General features: G+C 39.9%; 1 protein-coding gene across 4 annotated transcripts; it reads left to right on the top strand.

Annotated features, from left to right (window-relative positions):
• The first annotated feature begins 21 nt into the window (after positions 1-21).
• Positions 22-5,581, top strand: LOC115588289 (anterior gradient protein 2-A-like). Of its 4 annotated transcripts, none has more exons than XM_030428787.1 (9): positions 46-63; positions 189-253; positions 1,521-1,648; positions 1,838-1,901; positions 2,479-2,531; positions 3,253-3,329; positions 3,958-4,021; positions 4,583-4,666; positions 5,410-5,574. In XM_030428787.1, the coding sequence occupies exons 3-9, from the start codon at positions 1,543-1,545 to the stop codon at positions 5,457-5,459; spliced, it is 498 nt and encodes a 165-aa protein (XP_030284647.1). In that variant the 5' UTR covers positions 46-63; positions 189-253; positions 1,521-1,542; the 3' UTR covers positions 5,460-5,574. The 4 variants fall into 4 exon arrangements, with proteins under 4 accessions (XP_030284646.1, XP_030284649.1, XP_030284647.1 ...); XM_030428785.1 differs by lacking the exons at positions 46-63; positions 189-253 and adding exons at positions 330-705; positions 924-996 and having other exon boundaries at positions 5,410-5,581; XM_030428786.1 differs by lacking the exon at positions 189-253 and having other exon boundaries at positions 22-59.
• The last annotated feature ends 8,730 nt before the right edge of the window (positions 5,582-14,311 follow it).

Below are 14,311 nucleotides of genomic sequence, written 5' to 3'. Positions count from 1 at the left end.
GACCATAGCAACAGCTAACAATCTGCAACAACGCAGATGACAGACAGGCAGGCAGGCAGGCAGGTAGTTAGAAGTCAAGTATTATTTAGTAAAGTATTATTTTTAACACAGTTGTGTTTCATTGTTTGATTTTCGTTTTCCTAGTTTCAGTTTGGATTTATTATTTTTTCATGAAACTCTGTTCACAGGATAGAGAAGGGATTACTTGCACGGCATCAACCACTGACCACTAGGGAACACAGGGAAAGCAAGGGTAAAAACCTTAGCAGCCCTCGCAATAATAAGATCGAATTACACTCAGACTGACATCAAATATAAGTATGAGAAAATGAGCGGGCCTTTTTGAGACAGAGCCCCTTTAAAAGATCATGAATCCTTGTACCCTAGCCAAAATCTCAGGGCACACCTGCATTCATATCTGTGCAAAAGAGCCATTACAACACATGTTATCTGCTTTGTACATGTTTATTTTTGGCTCCCTGGAGGGTTTTAAAGGTTTTTTTTTTAGGTATGGATTTTGCCTCTCTATCAGGAAGTGGATGTGTACAACAAAGGATATAGTAAATTCAAATATAATTTATTTCTTGTGTATTTCAATTGTAACAACTTCCCAAGACACACCTTGACTTGCCTCATGCCACACCATCTGGGAACCACTGCCTTGTGCTATGCATTTTTCTAAACCCTTCACCGGACTGTCACAAGGTGATAAAGTCAGTAATCAGATAAAACCTGCAGTTTATTGAAGGGTTAAAGAGTTGTCACATGGGTGTATAAGATTTGTGAAACAGTCCACTGCTGAGTGTTGCTGGTGTAACTCGATTGTGGAGTCTGACTCGTCTCCCACTCTTACTACACCAGCCACCCTCACAATGACGTTATTTATAGTACACTCCTATGATATACCTGTTTGGTGAGTTCAGTTAAAAGCAAGCAGGTAAAAGAGCAGGTGTATAGGAGGCTGAGCACAGATGCCTGTTGCTCCATTCTGTCAAGGTAAGATATCTACCCCTATATTCAACTTCAGATAGATATACTTGAACTAACATTGACCTTTCTATAGATATTGACACAACTTTCTATATTAGCCAGATACTTCCTTAAGTTAAAAGCTTATCACTAAAATGTGTATGATTTAGGATTTGTGAGACTTTTAGTGATCGTTTTAATCTTTCTTTAAGTTTGTAGTAGTAGTGTAGTGATTTATTGTGACATTCTTTTTTTTTTTATCAAATAATGCTCACAAAATAAATATTCCAACATTGGAGCAGTCAGAGCTCTTCCTGTAATGTCAAGTGTAGATTGTAGATGAAGATGAGATTTAAGGAAGTCTTCTATGTATGTGCCGCCCATTTGAATCTCAGCTTTGTCAAGCGTGTTTGGTGAGTTGGCCTTTCACAGGAAAACACGTGTGCTCTTTTGCAAATCCCTTGATCACAAAGGGGCACAAATTAAATTGTCTTTGAAATAAACATCTGACAGAATTTCACTCTAATCCAGTAGCCGGCCTGTCATTGCAGTTCTCTCAAAGGACAGGAAGTGATGCTTCGCTGGGTCTTGTTCGCTTTGTTCTTTGGCATCTGTGCCAGTGCCGGGAAACAGAAAGGAAAACAAGCAGCCAAAAGCAAGTCTCCTGACTTGTCGAGAGGTGTGTGATCTTCCCTTTTTTTTTTTTTTCCAAGCATGCACAGCGTTAGTTAACATCTCGAGGATATGAACTTGAGTTTGTGTCACGAGGCACTCAAATAAAGTCCAGAATTTGAATTTGTTAATGCAACCACAGAGCACTATGTGACATGTTCACTGCTGTTGACTGCATTGCTGTTGTGTCCTACAGGATGGGGTCATAGCATTAAGTGGGTCAAAACTTATTCAGATGGCCTGGACGAGATGGTCCAAAGGTAAGACTCTACACCTTGATGACGATTTTGAATATTTAAAGTTTCAGTTTGGCTTTGAAAGTGCAATTTGCGCCCTTTAATTCCTTAATATAGCTGCATCCTAAAGCTTGGGGCAACACAGACGCTATGCATATGAATTAAAGTGTAACTCCATCTATTTTACACCTATTTCTAATGTGTCTTCACAAGTCTTGAGGAATACGACTGCATGTGTGGTAGAAATGTTTTGTGGCTCCAGCATGTAATCTGATAAATTTACTGGATTACATGCAGATTCCTCTGGAGACACAAAAGACTAAAGACCTTAAAGTGTAAAATTGGTGGAGTTATCCTTTAATATTGACTAAGAAAGCAGGAGATTGTTTTCTAATTCTGCTTTCTAATAACAGATACCGATATTTCCAGAAACCTATTAAGAGATTCTTGAATAATGACATTGTGTTTGTCATTTTTCTTTTAAAATCTGACACGAGGACTTGGATTTTTCGGGGATTACGTTTTGCATCACGCCCATCATTGTGTGCATTGTGTTGAGGACAGTGTTGAGTTGTGTCTCTCTGTGGTTTTGCTCTCACAGTCAGAAGCCGTTGATGGTCATCCATCATAAAGAAGACTGCCCTCACAGTAAAGGTACTGCTGCAACTGTGGTTTATTACAACAACAAAAAAGAAAAGAAATGTTGAGTGTAAAAACATTGCACATCCCGCGCTGTCCTTCTAACCCGGAGCTGGGCTTGGTTTCACGGGGAACACAGTGGGTGCATTCCTTAATACCAGCCAAACAGGCAATGAAAATAGAAAAGAATTATAGTCATTAATCACACAGCTGCTTGCCAGGAAGTGAGCTCAATGGAAGTCTGTACTGGCATTTCTCAACACATAAACAATAAATACCACCTGCAGGGCAAAGTCTGGCTTTTACTTTTGACTTTTGTCAGATTCGAGGAAAAAAGTACAATATTTTACAGCCTATATTTGCATGCCTGAACATGCCAGTGCCTCATTCTGATTGTGAACACCTAACATGTGAGGTTTAGGTGGGTTGGGTCACATACAATTATAGTTCATTACCTTGTGTTAACTCTGGCAAGAAGAAGACAAGCAGACGTGGATGTTCAGTAGGTCTCACCTGAAGAACCTGTTCCTCACCCTCTGTGTCTGTCAAAGAGAGACGAGGTCGAGTGATGACAGTTGGTGATGACTGAAAATACCAGAACACAATAACAATTTCTGCTGGTGCTCATGTTCCTTTTTTTATTTGTATCAGTGTGTTGCAGCCCCTTGGAATTTTGATTTCTTTACCTGATTACTTTTTTTTTTTTCAAATCTAAGCTAAACAATTCTTTTAACAGCACTGAAGAAGGCTTTTGTTGGTAATAAGTCCATCATGAAAATGGCCAGAGAGGATTTCATCATGCTCAACTTGGTGGTGAGTTCACTGATCATGTGAAAAATACAGTGTACACAATTGAGATCAATCAACCGAACTTTATTTGTGTAGCACCTTTCACACAGATTAGTTAGTTTCTGATTCTGATTCAGTTTAAAGACAGAACGACTGCAGAACGTAACAAAGGGGACAAAAAAAGATTAAAGATTATAAAAACAGATGATATTAGTTAAAATTAAAGATAAAAAATGATCAAAAAAAAAAATACATTAACATAGAAGCTATAATATAAAGTTAAACTAGAATGAGAATGACTTGTATTACATGAGTCCATTTCATATCAGATACCTTCAGTCTTTTTTTAAATACTATTCGTACGGGTGACTTTCATTTTTAGTATAAAATATAAGGGGAATACCTTTACTTTATAAGCATAGAATTTTACCTGTCTATGTATATTTTCTTTCGGATGACGTAAACGATAATACAATCTAAATTATTCAGGTATCTTAAAGTGAATCATGGACACTGTAAAAATATCAGGCATAATAAAATGTTAAAAGTAACCTGCGAACAAGAAAGCATCTAGAGGGAACCGTCTTTTCCACCCTGTCTTTGGCCTCATCTTTGACTAATAATTCTTCTGTTTCTCTTATTTTGTGTACAGGAAGAGTCTGGGGACAAGCATCTGGCCCCTGATGGCTACTATGTTCCCAGAATCCTCTTTGTTGGTAAATAGTTACACCTTATATCAAAATATATCAACCATCACTTTATAGTCTAACAGGGCGGTCAGATGAAAAATTGATTTCCCTCATTGAACTCACTCTCCTCCGAGTGTCTTGACTAGCTTTGAGACTCTCTCAGTCTCACAGTACTTTTTCAGCCCTTTTAGCAGAATAATGACTCAAACCTAACAGATGGCAGACACGGCGCTGATGAGGGGGAAAGGAATAAAGGCTAACCGACTGAGTAGTTATGTATTCTTAATGATAGTGTGGGAAGTGTTGGAGAAATTGGGACTGGAGATTCTTCTTTTCTCTCAGCCCTAAAGAACAGTTTATTCGGCTGTTTCCTCACTGAAACTGACTCCTGTCGTCTGTTTTTATGTTTCTGTTTTAATTTTCTCTGTTTGCTTTCCCTTCATATTTTCACGACAAGTGGCTTTTAATGACTGTAACTACAGAAAAGAAGGTGGATGAGACAATGGACGGCAGTGATGGCAGTAACAGTCATCACAGTCGGATCACGTTGCTCGCTCTTCCTCAGCTGTGTGGCATGTCTTTCTGCAGATCCAACCCTGATGGTGCGCACAGACATTCAAGGAAAGTACAGGGACCACCTCTACACCTACGAGCCAGCTGACATAGAAATCTGTAAGTGACTGGGGGAGTTCGGGGGAGTAAAGATGGGTGGGAGGAGGGAGTGCTGCACACCGTACCTGTCAGGAACGTGAGGACGGACCGAGCCGCCATCGCGTTTTCTCATCACCTCGATATTTTGACAGATGACAAACTTTTTCTGTGAGAGGGGTCTGACAGAGAGGATGGGTGTTAATAAGGGACGTTTGCAGGTTTTAGGTTGCAGCAGGAGGGCACTGAATGGTTCAACTGCTTTTATACACACTGTCTAGTTTCATAGCAAATCACTGTGTCCAATTTGTTGAATTACTGAAACAAGATGATCATCATCAATTGACAAAAGAGTAACAGTCAATTGACAATTCACAGAGCACCTGGTGGATTAAAGGTGCTTTTAGTAAGAAATGTTGATTTTTCAGTGTCATTCCCAACTTGTCAAAAACTTGTTTTACAATCCCAAAGCATCAGTTTTCAAAGCACCGAGTTGGGAACGAGACTCAAAAATCTACTTTTCTTACAAATAGCAGCTTTAAAGATGATTCTGGCCAAACTCAACACTGCCCTAACAACACAGGTGCATTAAAAAGGTTTTAAAGTGCCACCACATACAGTAAATGTAAAGTGGTTTCACCTCTGCTGAACCTGTGGATCAGAAATAAATACATATATGAATGCTTTGGTCAGATTATATAAACAATTAACGCACCAATTTCATATAAATGTGATTAATGGTCTTTATTCTTATTTTTCCTCAACAGTGGCCAGCAACATGAGGAAAGCCAAAGTCCTGATGCACCTTGAACTCTAACAGGCTCAATCTGCCATCTGACTTCCCTCCGTCTTCCAGTCAGAATGGGCGTCCTGCTCGGTGTTCAACACTGAAATGTTTACATGTTGGTCAGACGTCAATAAAGACAAAATGAACAGAAAGAGAGGAGAGTGTCTGTGTAAATGTGACGTATAATGTTGGGGTATTCACCCGCAGAACATTAACATACTATTGTTTATGATAGTGTTCTGCCGAGAGCTATTAAAGGAGTAGTTTGACATTCTGGGAAATACATTGATTAATCAAATTTCTTTTAAACGTTTGAGGAGTTGTTCATGAATTAAACACTCCTTCTTTTCTTCTTCTTTCATTCAGTTATACTTTGTTACTGGTATTAAAGAGTGGACATTTTAAAAACAGAGAACAACACAATGAACCAGTTGAAATGGAAGCGGATACTCTAGAATCGAATTTTGAGGTAACACTTTATAATAATCAGCAATAATAAAAGCCAGTGAATACATGTGACAGGATTACGTAATCAGGATATAAAAAATAAAAAAAAAGGTTACTGGTCGAGTCCAGCAAAGATTCTGTAATTATATACTAGTCAACACTCCGAGTGAAGTAATCTTAGTGATATTTCTTTCATCTTTATTGACATGTGTTTAGTATTCATCCAAAAGTGTCAGGAAGTAATCAAGTTACATCACTTCAGTGTTGTGACACTTGGATTACGCTGCTGGCTCCATTTTTTAATTAGCGATTATCAGAATACATTTTTGAAGTATCCCTTCCAACCCAGTTGCAACTTTACAGTAAAACAGCTTAATAAATGGTTCATAAAGACATTAATTGTTTGTTAACAGTGAAATAACCGTTATCTTAAGCTACCATCCATCTATGTGATGACAACGGGGGAAATAATGGACACAATCTCTGTGGACAATAACCTGAAAACTGAATAACGTCTCTCAGATAGATCATTCTGTGTTTTAACCACAAGGTGGCAGCATAATATAGAAATCCAAGTTCCCATAACTCTGTCCACTGAAATCATAATTGTACTAATGATCACTCATGCTAATTAGATTATTCCTTGATAAAGTTGATCCAGGAATCAGTGTAGAGACAGTTTATCACCCTTTTAGTATATATTCCAGAAGAGTATCCATCTATCCTCTCTTCTCCTCAGCTCTCCTCTGAAAGCTTTGACACTCATTAATATTCATTATTTGATCCACAGTTCTTCCTGGACAATTCTCCAAACATGTGCATTAGGTCTCATTGTGCGTCTCTTGTTTAACGGCTCACCAGGACAACTGCAAAAACACCATTCCTGGACAGAATGGGACCGCGCTGCGTTGCCATAAATAGCCCGGATGCACTTTTCTGCTGTCATCGCCAGGATTAACGAGCGTTTTTTAATTGTTATGGCTTCACCTTTTGAAGGAAGAGTGAAGCTGACAGCTACAGACGTTTATCAGCAGGGGTGACAATTCTGCAGACTTGCAGCGGCGTCAACAACGCGCACTCAGAACCTTATTAGAACTAATGAGATGCATCCTGAAAACCCAGTTATTTTCTTTGAAATTGGAGAAAACAGAGATTGTAAATGGGTCAGTAAGTTTTACTTCCTCAATATTATTTTTCTTTAACATCTACTGAAGGAAGTGATCACTGAGAAGTGGTTAAATTATTCACATCGCCGTTGCTCCCTTTTTTTTTTTTCCTCTGCGCCGACATCTGAAGCAATTGTGTTCTTCCCTCTGATGTTTTTCAGATTTCTGTCTTTCAGATGGACCCAAGATGATTCTTCAGCAACTCCCAACTATTTTTCCTTCCGCTGCTTTTTCTCGAGAATAGGTTTCATAGGCTTACACTCCTGGGTTCATAATAAAATGTGTTTTCTACTCAGACTTTCCTATACCCAGGGCCTGACAATTCCCTGTCTGGCTCATTGCAGCTCTGTGAAGGAAACATTGCCTCCAAAACCCTTTCCAACACTTCACGCCTCCAAAAAACTGTCATGTTGCTCTGCAATATGCAGCACGTCTTTCTTTACTTGACAAAAAATATGAACATCTGGATGTGAGTGGAATCAAAACAAACAAAAAAACACATTTATAGATAATTGAAGACCGTCCTCAATGAGAAATGTTTGGAATAAATGCGAAAACACGAACAGCACAAACATTTGTACCGTGACTTTACCTTCTCTAGGTTACTGCAAGCCTGGTGGTCTAGTTTGTATGAAATTCTTTGCCGGGGCTCCATTCGCCTGTTTTCAGTCGCGGCCTTGAAGAAATTACTCAGGGAGACAACTTTCCTTCAGACACACACACACACACACACACACACACACACACACACACACACACACACACTCTCTCTCTCTCTTTCTGAAGGACAGTGTGACGGAAAGGGTCGGACTTTATAATGAAGTTCAGGCTGCGATCATCTCGGATCAGCTTGATCTTGATCTGCAATTAAATGATTATGCAGATGATTTCATTTTGTTTTATCGTCAAACTCACCGAACTTGAACGCTACACAGTGTTTGACCTGTTTTTGTTTTTGAGCTGGAAGGAAAACTATTCACGAGCCCAAATCTTTAAATTCAATGTCCACTACGGTATCACGTTGGAAAAAGGGGCAAACAGCGTGTCCACACTTGTGACCACTGCAGAGTCATTGGACCAGGGAATGGGTGCCGATGCTACCCTTTACCACTGACAGATTTTATGGGACGTAGCAGTTTTGTTCAGTGTGAAAAGTTAATTAAATCGCAAATTCAGTTTAGCTTGATTAGTGGTGCAGCAACTTGTCTGGGAGCACAGAAACACATTTAGGTAGAAGAAACAAAAAAGTGTGGTCATAAACTTGACAGGAAAGAGGAAACTCTCCAACAGAATTAAACTTTTATCTTGTGATGGAGCTTCTGCGAGGCTAATTCAGTTTGTCACCACTCTCCTAGGTCACTTCTCCCATTTTCATAGTTATTTTATATTTACTGTACCCACACTCTGCTGTTTTTTTCTTTTTCTGTCATGTCCGAGCAGTGCTGTGTGTTTTGCATTTTGAGAAAATGTAATAAAAATACAAAAAAAAAAAGCTGAACATTTTGATAATCGGACAGTTTCTCTAGCTGAACATATGCTGATGAAGGAGCAGAACGTAATTTGAAAAAATCCCCATAAGGTTGATTGGCAAAAAATCAAAGCCAAATGAAACCTTCAATCATCAAAGCAAAGATTCCATGATGCATGTCAGCAGGGGTATAAAAGGGACAGCTGTCCCATCGTTTTATACGTTCAATCGTCTCAACAGGTTTCACTGCTGATAAAGAGGGAAAGCAAAATGAACAATCAACAGGCAGATCGCTGATACAGATGACATCCGTTTATCGACGACATCTGGTCATCAGGCGACATCGGTCCATCAGAACACGTGTACTCTGTCTGTGAGGAACTCGAAAGGTATCCAGAGGACCTCTAAACGGCGGCTCAGAGACAGTTCTCGCGAGAGGCTGTCCAACGGGTGCCGAGCACTTTCTCAAGAAAGTGCAGAGCTAAAGAACAAGTTGGTTGAAGACAAAACCAAATATGTCAGTCAGAAGAAATTGACAGTCCAACTTCGCCAAGAGTTGGCTCAGACAAGAGACCAGTTGGAAAAAGACAATAGGCTGAATGAAATGGACATTAACAAGCCTCAAAAGTACAGTGTACAAAGTACAAAGTACTGTGATCCAACAGGTGATGCCAACCAGGTGAGAAACAACTCAAAGAGAAAGAAGAAGACAGACCTTCAAGAAGATTATATGGAAATCGAAGTTTCCAATATAATCAACAAAGACAAGTGGACAAGGACAGGATCAAGCTCCTCCAAGACAAACTGGGGTGGATGAAAGCTTCACACAACGAGATCACCTTAAGGTACGAAACCAATGTCATCAATGCCAGACACCAGGTTGACAACCTTCTGCGTGAGCTTGAATATGGAGTCCAGCAGCCCAGAGCCTTCAAAAGGAATACGAAGAGTTGCTCAGCCAGAAGGAGAATTTCCCAGCTGAGCTTCATGTGGAGAAAGAAAAGAACCACCTTCTCCAAGAAGAACTACAGAAGACATGTGTCATACCATGAGATTAGCCCAAGGTATGAAAATGACATTAACGCTGTCAGACAGCAGGCTTACAACGCTCAGCTCCAGTTAGAGAAGATCAGCGTTTAACAGCTTGAGATCAGCCAAAGATACCAAACTGATGTCCTCACTGTCAGACAGCAGGCCGACACTCTTCAGCATGAGCTTGAAAAGGAAGTCAAGTCTCACGCAGACACAGTGTTGGTAGGCTCGCACATGATCCACAACTTGAGGGCTGAGCTGGACACCCTTTGTCAAAAGATGGCAAAGGAGATCAATGTCCAGCAGCAAGAGACCACAGGTGATGTGAGAGCCAGGCATGAGGAGAAGTGGAGTGGAGTGGAGAGTGAGAGTAGAGTGAGCAGCAATAATCACTCCCTGAAGTCCACCGATAACACACTGGCCCCTGAAAGACCATGAGGAGACACTCCCAAAAACGTCGACAATGACCCCTTTGATCTGGGTCCTGGATTTCCCCGGGGGGTTCCGGTTCCCACAAAAAAAAACCAATACAAATTGAAAATAAATTTGGAAATAAATTTGGAAATGAATTTGGAAATGAATTTGGAGATGTATTTGGAAATACATTTGGAAATAAATTTGGAAATGAATGTGGAAATGAATTTGGAGATAATTGGAAATACATTTGGCAATACATTTGGAAATAAAATTGAAAAATGAAAATTGAAAATCAATTGTCTGCATTATTATTGTATTTTGTAGGATGTTGTATTTTTACAGTCACATGTTTAAAGAGGTGGCAGTTCATTTTATGCACATGGTCAACAGGTGTGTGGAATATCCTGACCAACAGGAACATTATTACATTCACTAATGAAAACACATTGGCGACAACTTCTGATAGCGATGCTAGCGACTCTCTGAAGCTGTACTTAACAGCTGACCACAACAAATAATTGAATGTGTGGGAAACACTGGTTAATGCAAAAACCACAACAATCTGAGATGTTGTGCGTTTGTGTGTTATTGCTTGGTGTATAAGTAAATAAGATAATTTCAGTATTTGTGTTTACATTTTATTAAGGTTTACAAAACCAAGAGAAATCCTGTCAGCCTCTAAATGCATTTACTTGAGAGTGAGAGTCATATTTGTTACCATAGACCCTACCCTTTTTTTTTTACACGAAGATGTCTCTTTTACCAGATGATAACCTATTTCAGTTTTGTGGAGATTTAATGATTTATCCATTGCCACGTAAAGTGATTCCATATTTTTTCGAGCCGGTGGTTAGAAGTGTTACGGACATAACTGTATGGCGTTATTTTGCGTATAGCCTACTCAACCACAGTGGAGATACAACAGTCAAGAAGAAATGACGAAGTACACAAGCTCAACAGAATCAGGAAGGCCTGACACTCCGTTTCTGAAATGCTCTATGAAGTACGACGGTACAAAACAGTCGGATGCGCCAGGTAACAGAGTCAGCGCAGTGTTAGGCGGAGTTAGCGAGGTTCTGGGTCAGCTAGAGTTTTTCAGTATAGTACTAACATAGCAGACTGTAATATAAGCTTTGAGTATCAGAGCATCTCTCTGCGGTTGCAGAAGATGGTGTTACATCAAAATGAGTCGGAAGCAGCAGCAGCCGGTTCCTAGACCTGGTCTTACATGAAGAAACTGAATTTTGGGCTGTTTTGGGTTTTTACATGTTTCAGAATTAATCTCAGCTTCAATATATAGACCCTAGTCAACATTAAAATGATGAGTTTAGTAACGTTAGGTCGGAGGGCTTTCCCCCAAACACCTGTTAATTGACAGCGCTTGAGTTTATTGACAGAGGAGACAGTTTGTGGTTGACAGAGGGAGATAGATAGCTTAAAAAAAATATTTCCATGAGGAAAACATCACCTGACATTTAAATTTAAATTCCCATTGGCAGTAAAAATCTGAAGAAATCTGGATTATTTGGTCATTTGTGAACGCGACACGCTGCCTCCCTTCCCCCTCCCTCTCCTGTTGTTGCTTAAAACATGACACCGGCTTTGATTACTAATAATAACAATCATGACAAAAAATGATCAAAGTCTGCAGATCAAGATAAGAAGCTGCAACTGGCAGTGAGCCTGCTTTCTTTTCTGTTAGCAGTAGGGCTGCCCGGTAAATTGAATTTTCGTCGTCATCGCAATATGAACATGTGCAATAAACACATCGCTAAAGACTGCCTGACACACGATTAATAAGAAAAATCATTATGTTTACATGCACCATGCATGCACCTTGAGCACGTCGACATCTTGCTTATCAGACGAGCCCTGGATACAAGGGCCAATCAGATGAAGCCCCAGCTAGCCGTTAGCTAACCTGACAAAATTAATCAGCATCAGTTTGGTGGTGATTGCCAGGTTATGATGGCTGAGGGAGCAGAGAAAAGCGATGAAAATGTGGTGGACGAAGACCTTGTGATGAAGAGAAACAGCACTTCTGCTATATGGACTTATTTTGGCTTCAGGTGAGACGACGTGTTACAAACAGGTACTGTGTAAAACATGCCGAACAGTTGTTGCAACTTCTAGAGGAAACACAACCAACCTCCATCACCACCTGCAATACAGACCATAAAGACCTACACCAACAATTCAAAACTAACGTTAGCCATCATTAGCTGTATAGTTAATAACATGCAAACTTCAATATTTGTTCATTTATTGCAAGTTATATAGTCATCGCAATACTGAACAGTGTTATCGCACATCGCAGATTTTCCTCATATCGTGCAGGCCTAGTTAGCAGTGAAGACATAAACTCCATGACAGAAAATTAAAAAATATGATATTGTATAAAATAACATTCCATGGTAAAAAAAAAAGTACCCCCCCCCCTCCCCCACATACACACACACAAACCACGTCCATCCCCAGCACTTCTGAAAAGCTCGCTCCGCCGCGGTAGACGACAATACGCCTGCTCTCCATCCATTCAGTTGTTTAGGTGTGAGGATGCGTCGACATCTTCAGCCTCTTCAATCCTTCGGTCGTAGAGGAAAGGCGTTGGGAGATACTAAAGGTGTGACAGGTCTCAGGTTTCCATGTCATTTTTAATTTTTTTTTTAAAAAGCTTGGTATCGTGGAGCTAATATTAGCATAGAGAGCTCTGACTTGCAAAAGTTGTACCCACAAACTGTACATTACACCCAAAGCAGGAACCCTTGAATTTTGGGCGATGCTGTTACTGAACATGCATACACACACACACACACACACACACACACACACACACACACACACTCACATTTTTCAGTTTGACTTTGGCAGCGACAAGGGCACCGGGCTATTAGTCCTCGTTTGCACACTGCTTGGACAATTTAGCTATTCAAATAGAGCCCGCTTACTGGAAAACAGCTCCTTAATGAAGAGGTGGCCGGGTAATACGCCATAAATATATTCTTTTATTCTTCCCACACACTCATAAATACACACTGCCCGTACCGCATACGGCGCCATTATGTACACCCACGCACATCTTAAACACAAACTTAAACACACACACACACACACACACACACACACACTCACTCACTCCTCACACACAAACACAAGGGCAGACTGTTATTATAATGTGTTCTGGGGGGAAACCGGGAGCAATTTTCGCCATGTAAATCAAAAAGGTCAAAATGCAAATGTCAGCTTTTCCGTCCTCCTCTCCGTTTTAATTATTCTGTCAGGTTCAAAGAGTCTTCATCAGAAAAGGAGCCGCTCTGACAAAGGAAGGCCTGAGCTCACAGATAAGCTCAATCTGCGTCTCCTCTTGACACTTTCTTCTCTATACTTAGCCTATCTACACTCTTCTCACACACACGGCGACAGCATTACCTCAAAGTAAATTACAATGTATCAGTAAGAGCGCGGTGCCAAAAGAGATGGTTCTGCAATTACCAGCCTGCTGTGGGATGGTGAGTCAATTAATTTACACCGCTCCCTGTTAGCTGATTCTGGAAAGTCAGGAGATGTAAGATTAAAGTCCGGTATTATTGGTTCAGGCTGTGTGGGATCGAGCCAGGACCGGCACATTGACCTGCCCTCAATTACTCTGCGACATGAAGGATGTTCTGTGCTCGATGCTCCGTGTGAACATTTGGGCTTTTTTTCCCTTAACATTTTTTTAAAAAGACAGAATTTTGTGGCATTTAAGTTATTTATCAATTCCAAATGTGTTTAACAGGAATTTTTATTTGATGCTTTCACACGAAAGACACAACACAACCAGCCACAGTTATTCTTCCTCTTCTTTTGAATGAAATATCTACATTCTTGCCAAAAAACTTCCTTGGATAGCCTTTTTCCTTTTTTCTAAATATTTTTCTTTTCAACAGGTGTATAAAAAATAAGAAATACCTGGCGAAAAAAGGGACTTTCAGTTCAAAAATGCAACTCCTTCGATTACACAATAACATGAGAAGAATAAGACTCTTTTTTCAATGTAGCAATAATCGCAAAAACTGAGCAAATCTTAAAATGCAATCTCGTAGAAAGCAATTAGATAATGTATTCGATTGTTGGTTTTCCTATCTTATTATAATATTAGCTTCGTCTGTAACACTTTATAATAACCAACATTAATACATTGTATATTTAGATTTAAAGCAACATTATGTAATTTTTTTTACCTTAAAAAAACAGCTTCAGGCCATGTTGATGGTACGGTGTCTTGTAACGGGGTGAATGCTTTCTTTATCGCTTGTTTCTGCTCTGTGTATCTTCAGTGAAGGTAGAATTATCTCAACACGTAACATTGT

The sequence above is a fragment of the Sparus aurata genome, chromosome 9 (genome assembly GCF_900880675.1).
Source record: "Sparus aurata chromosome 9, fSpaAur1.1, whole genome shotgun sequence".
Classification (NCBI taxonomy): domain Eukaryota; kingdom Metazoa; phylum Chordata; class Actinopteri; order Spariformes; family Sparidae; genus Sparus; species Sparus aurata.
The sequence above is the reverse complement of the archived record's forward strand: the minus strand, read 5'-3'. Positions and strand labels throughout refer to the sequence as shown.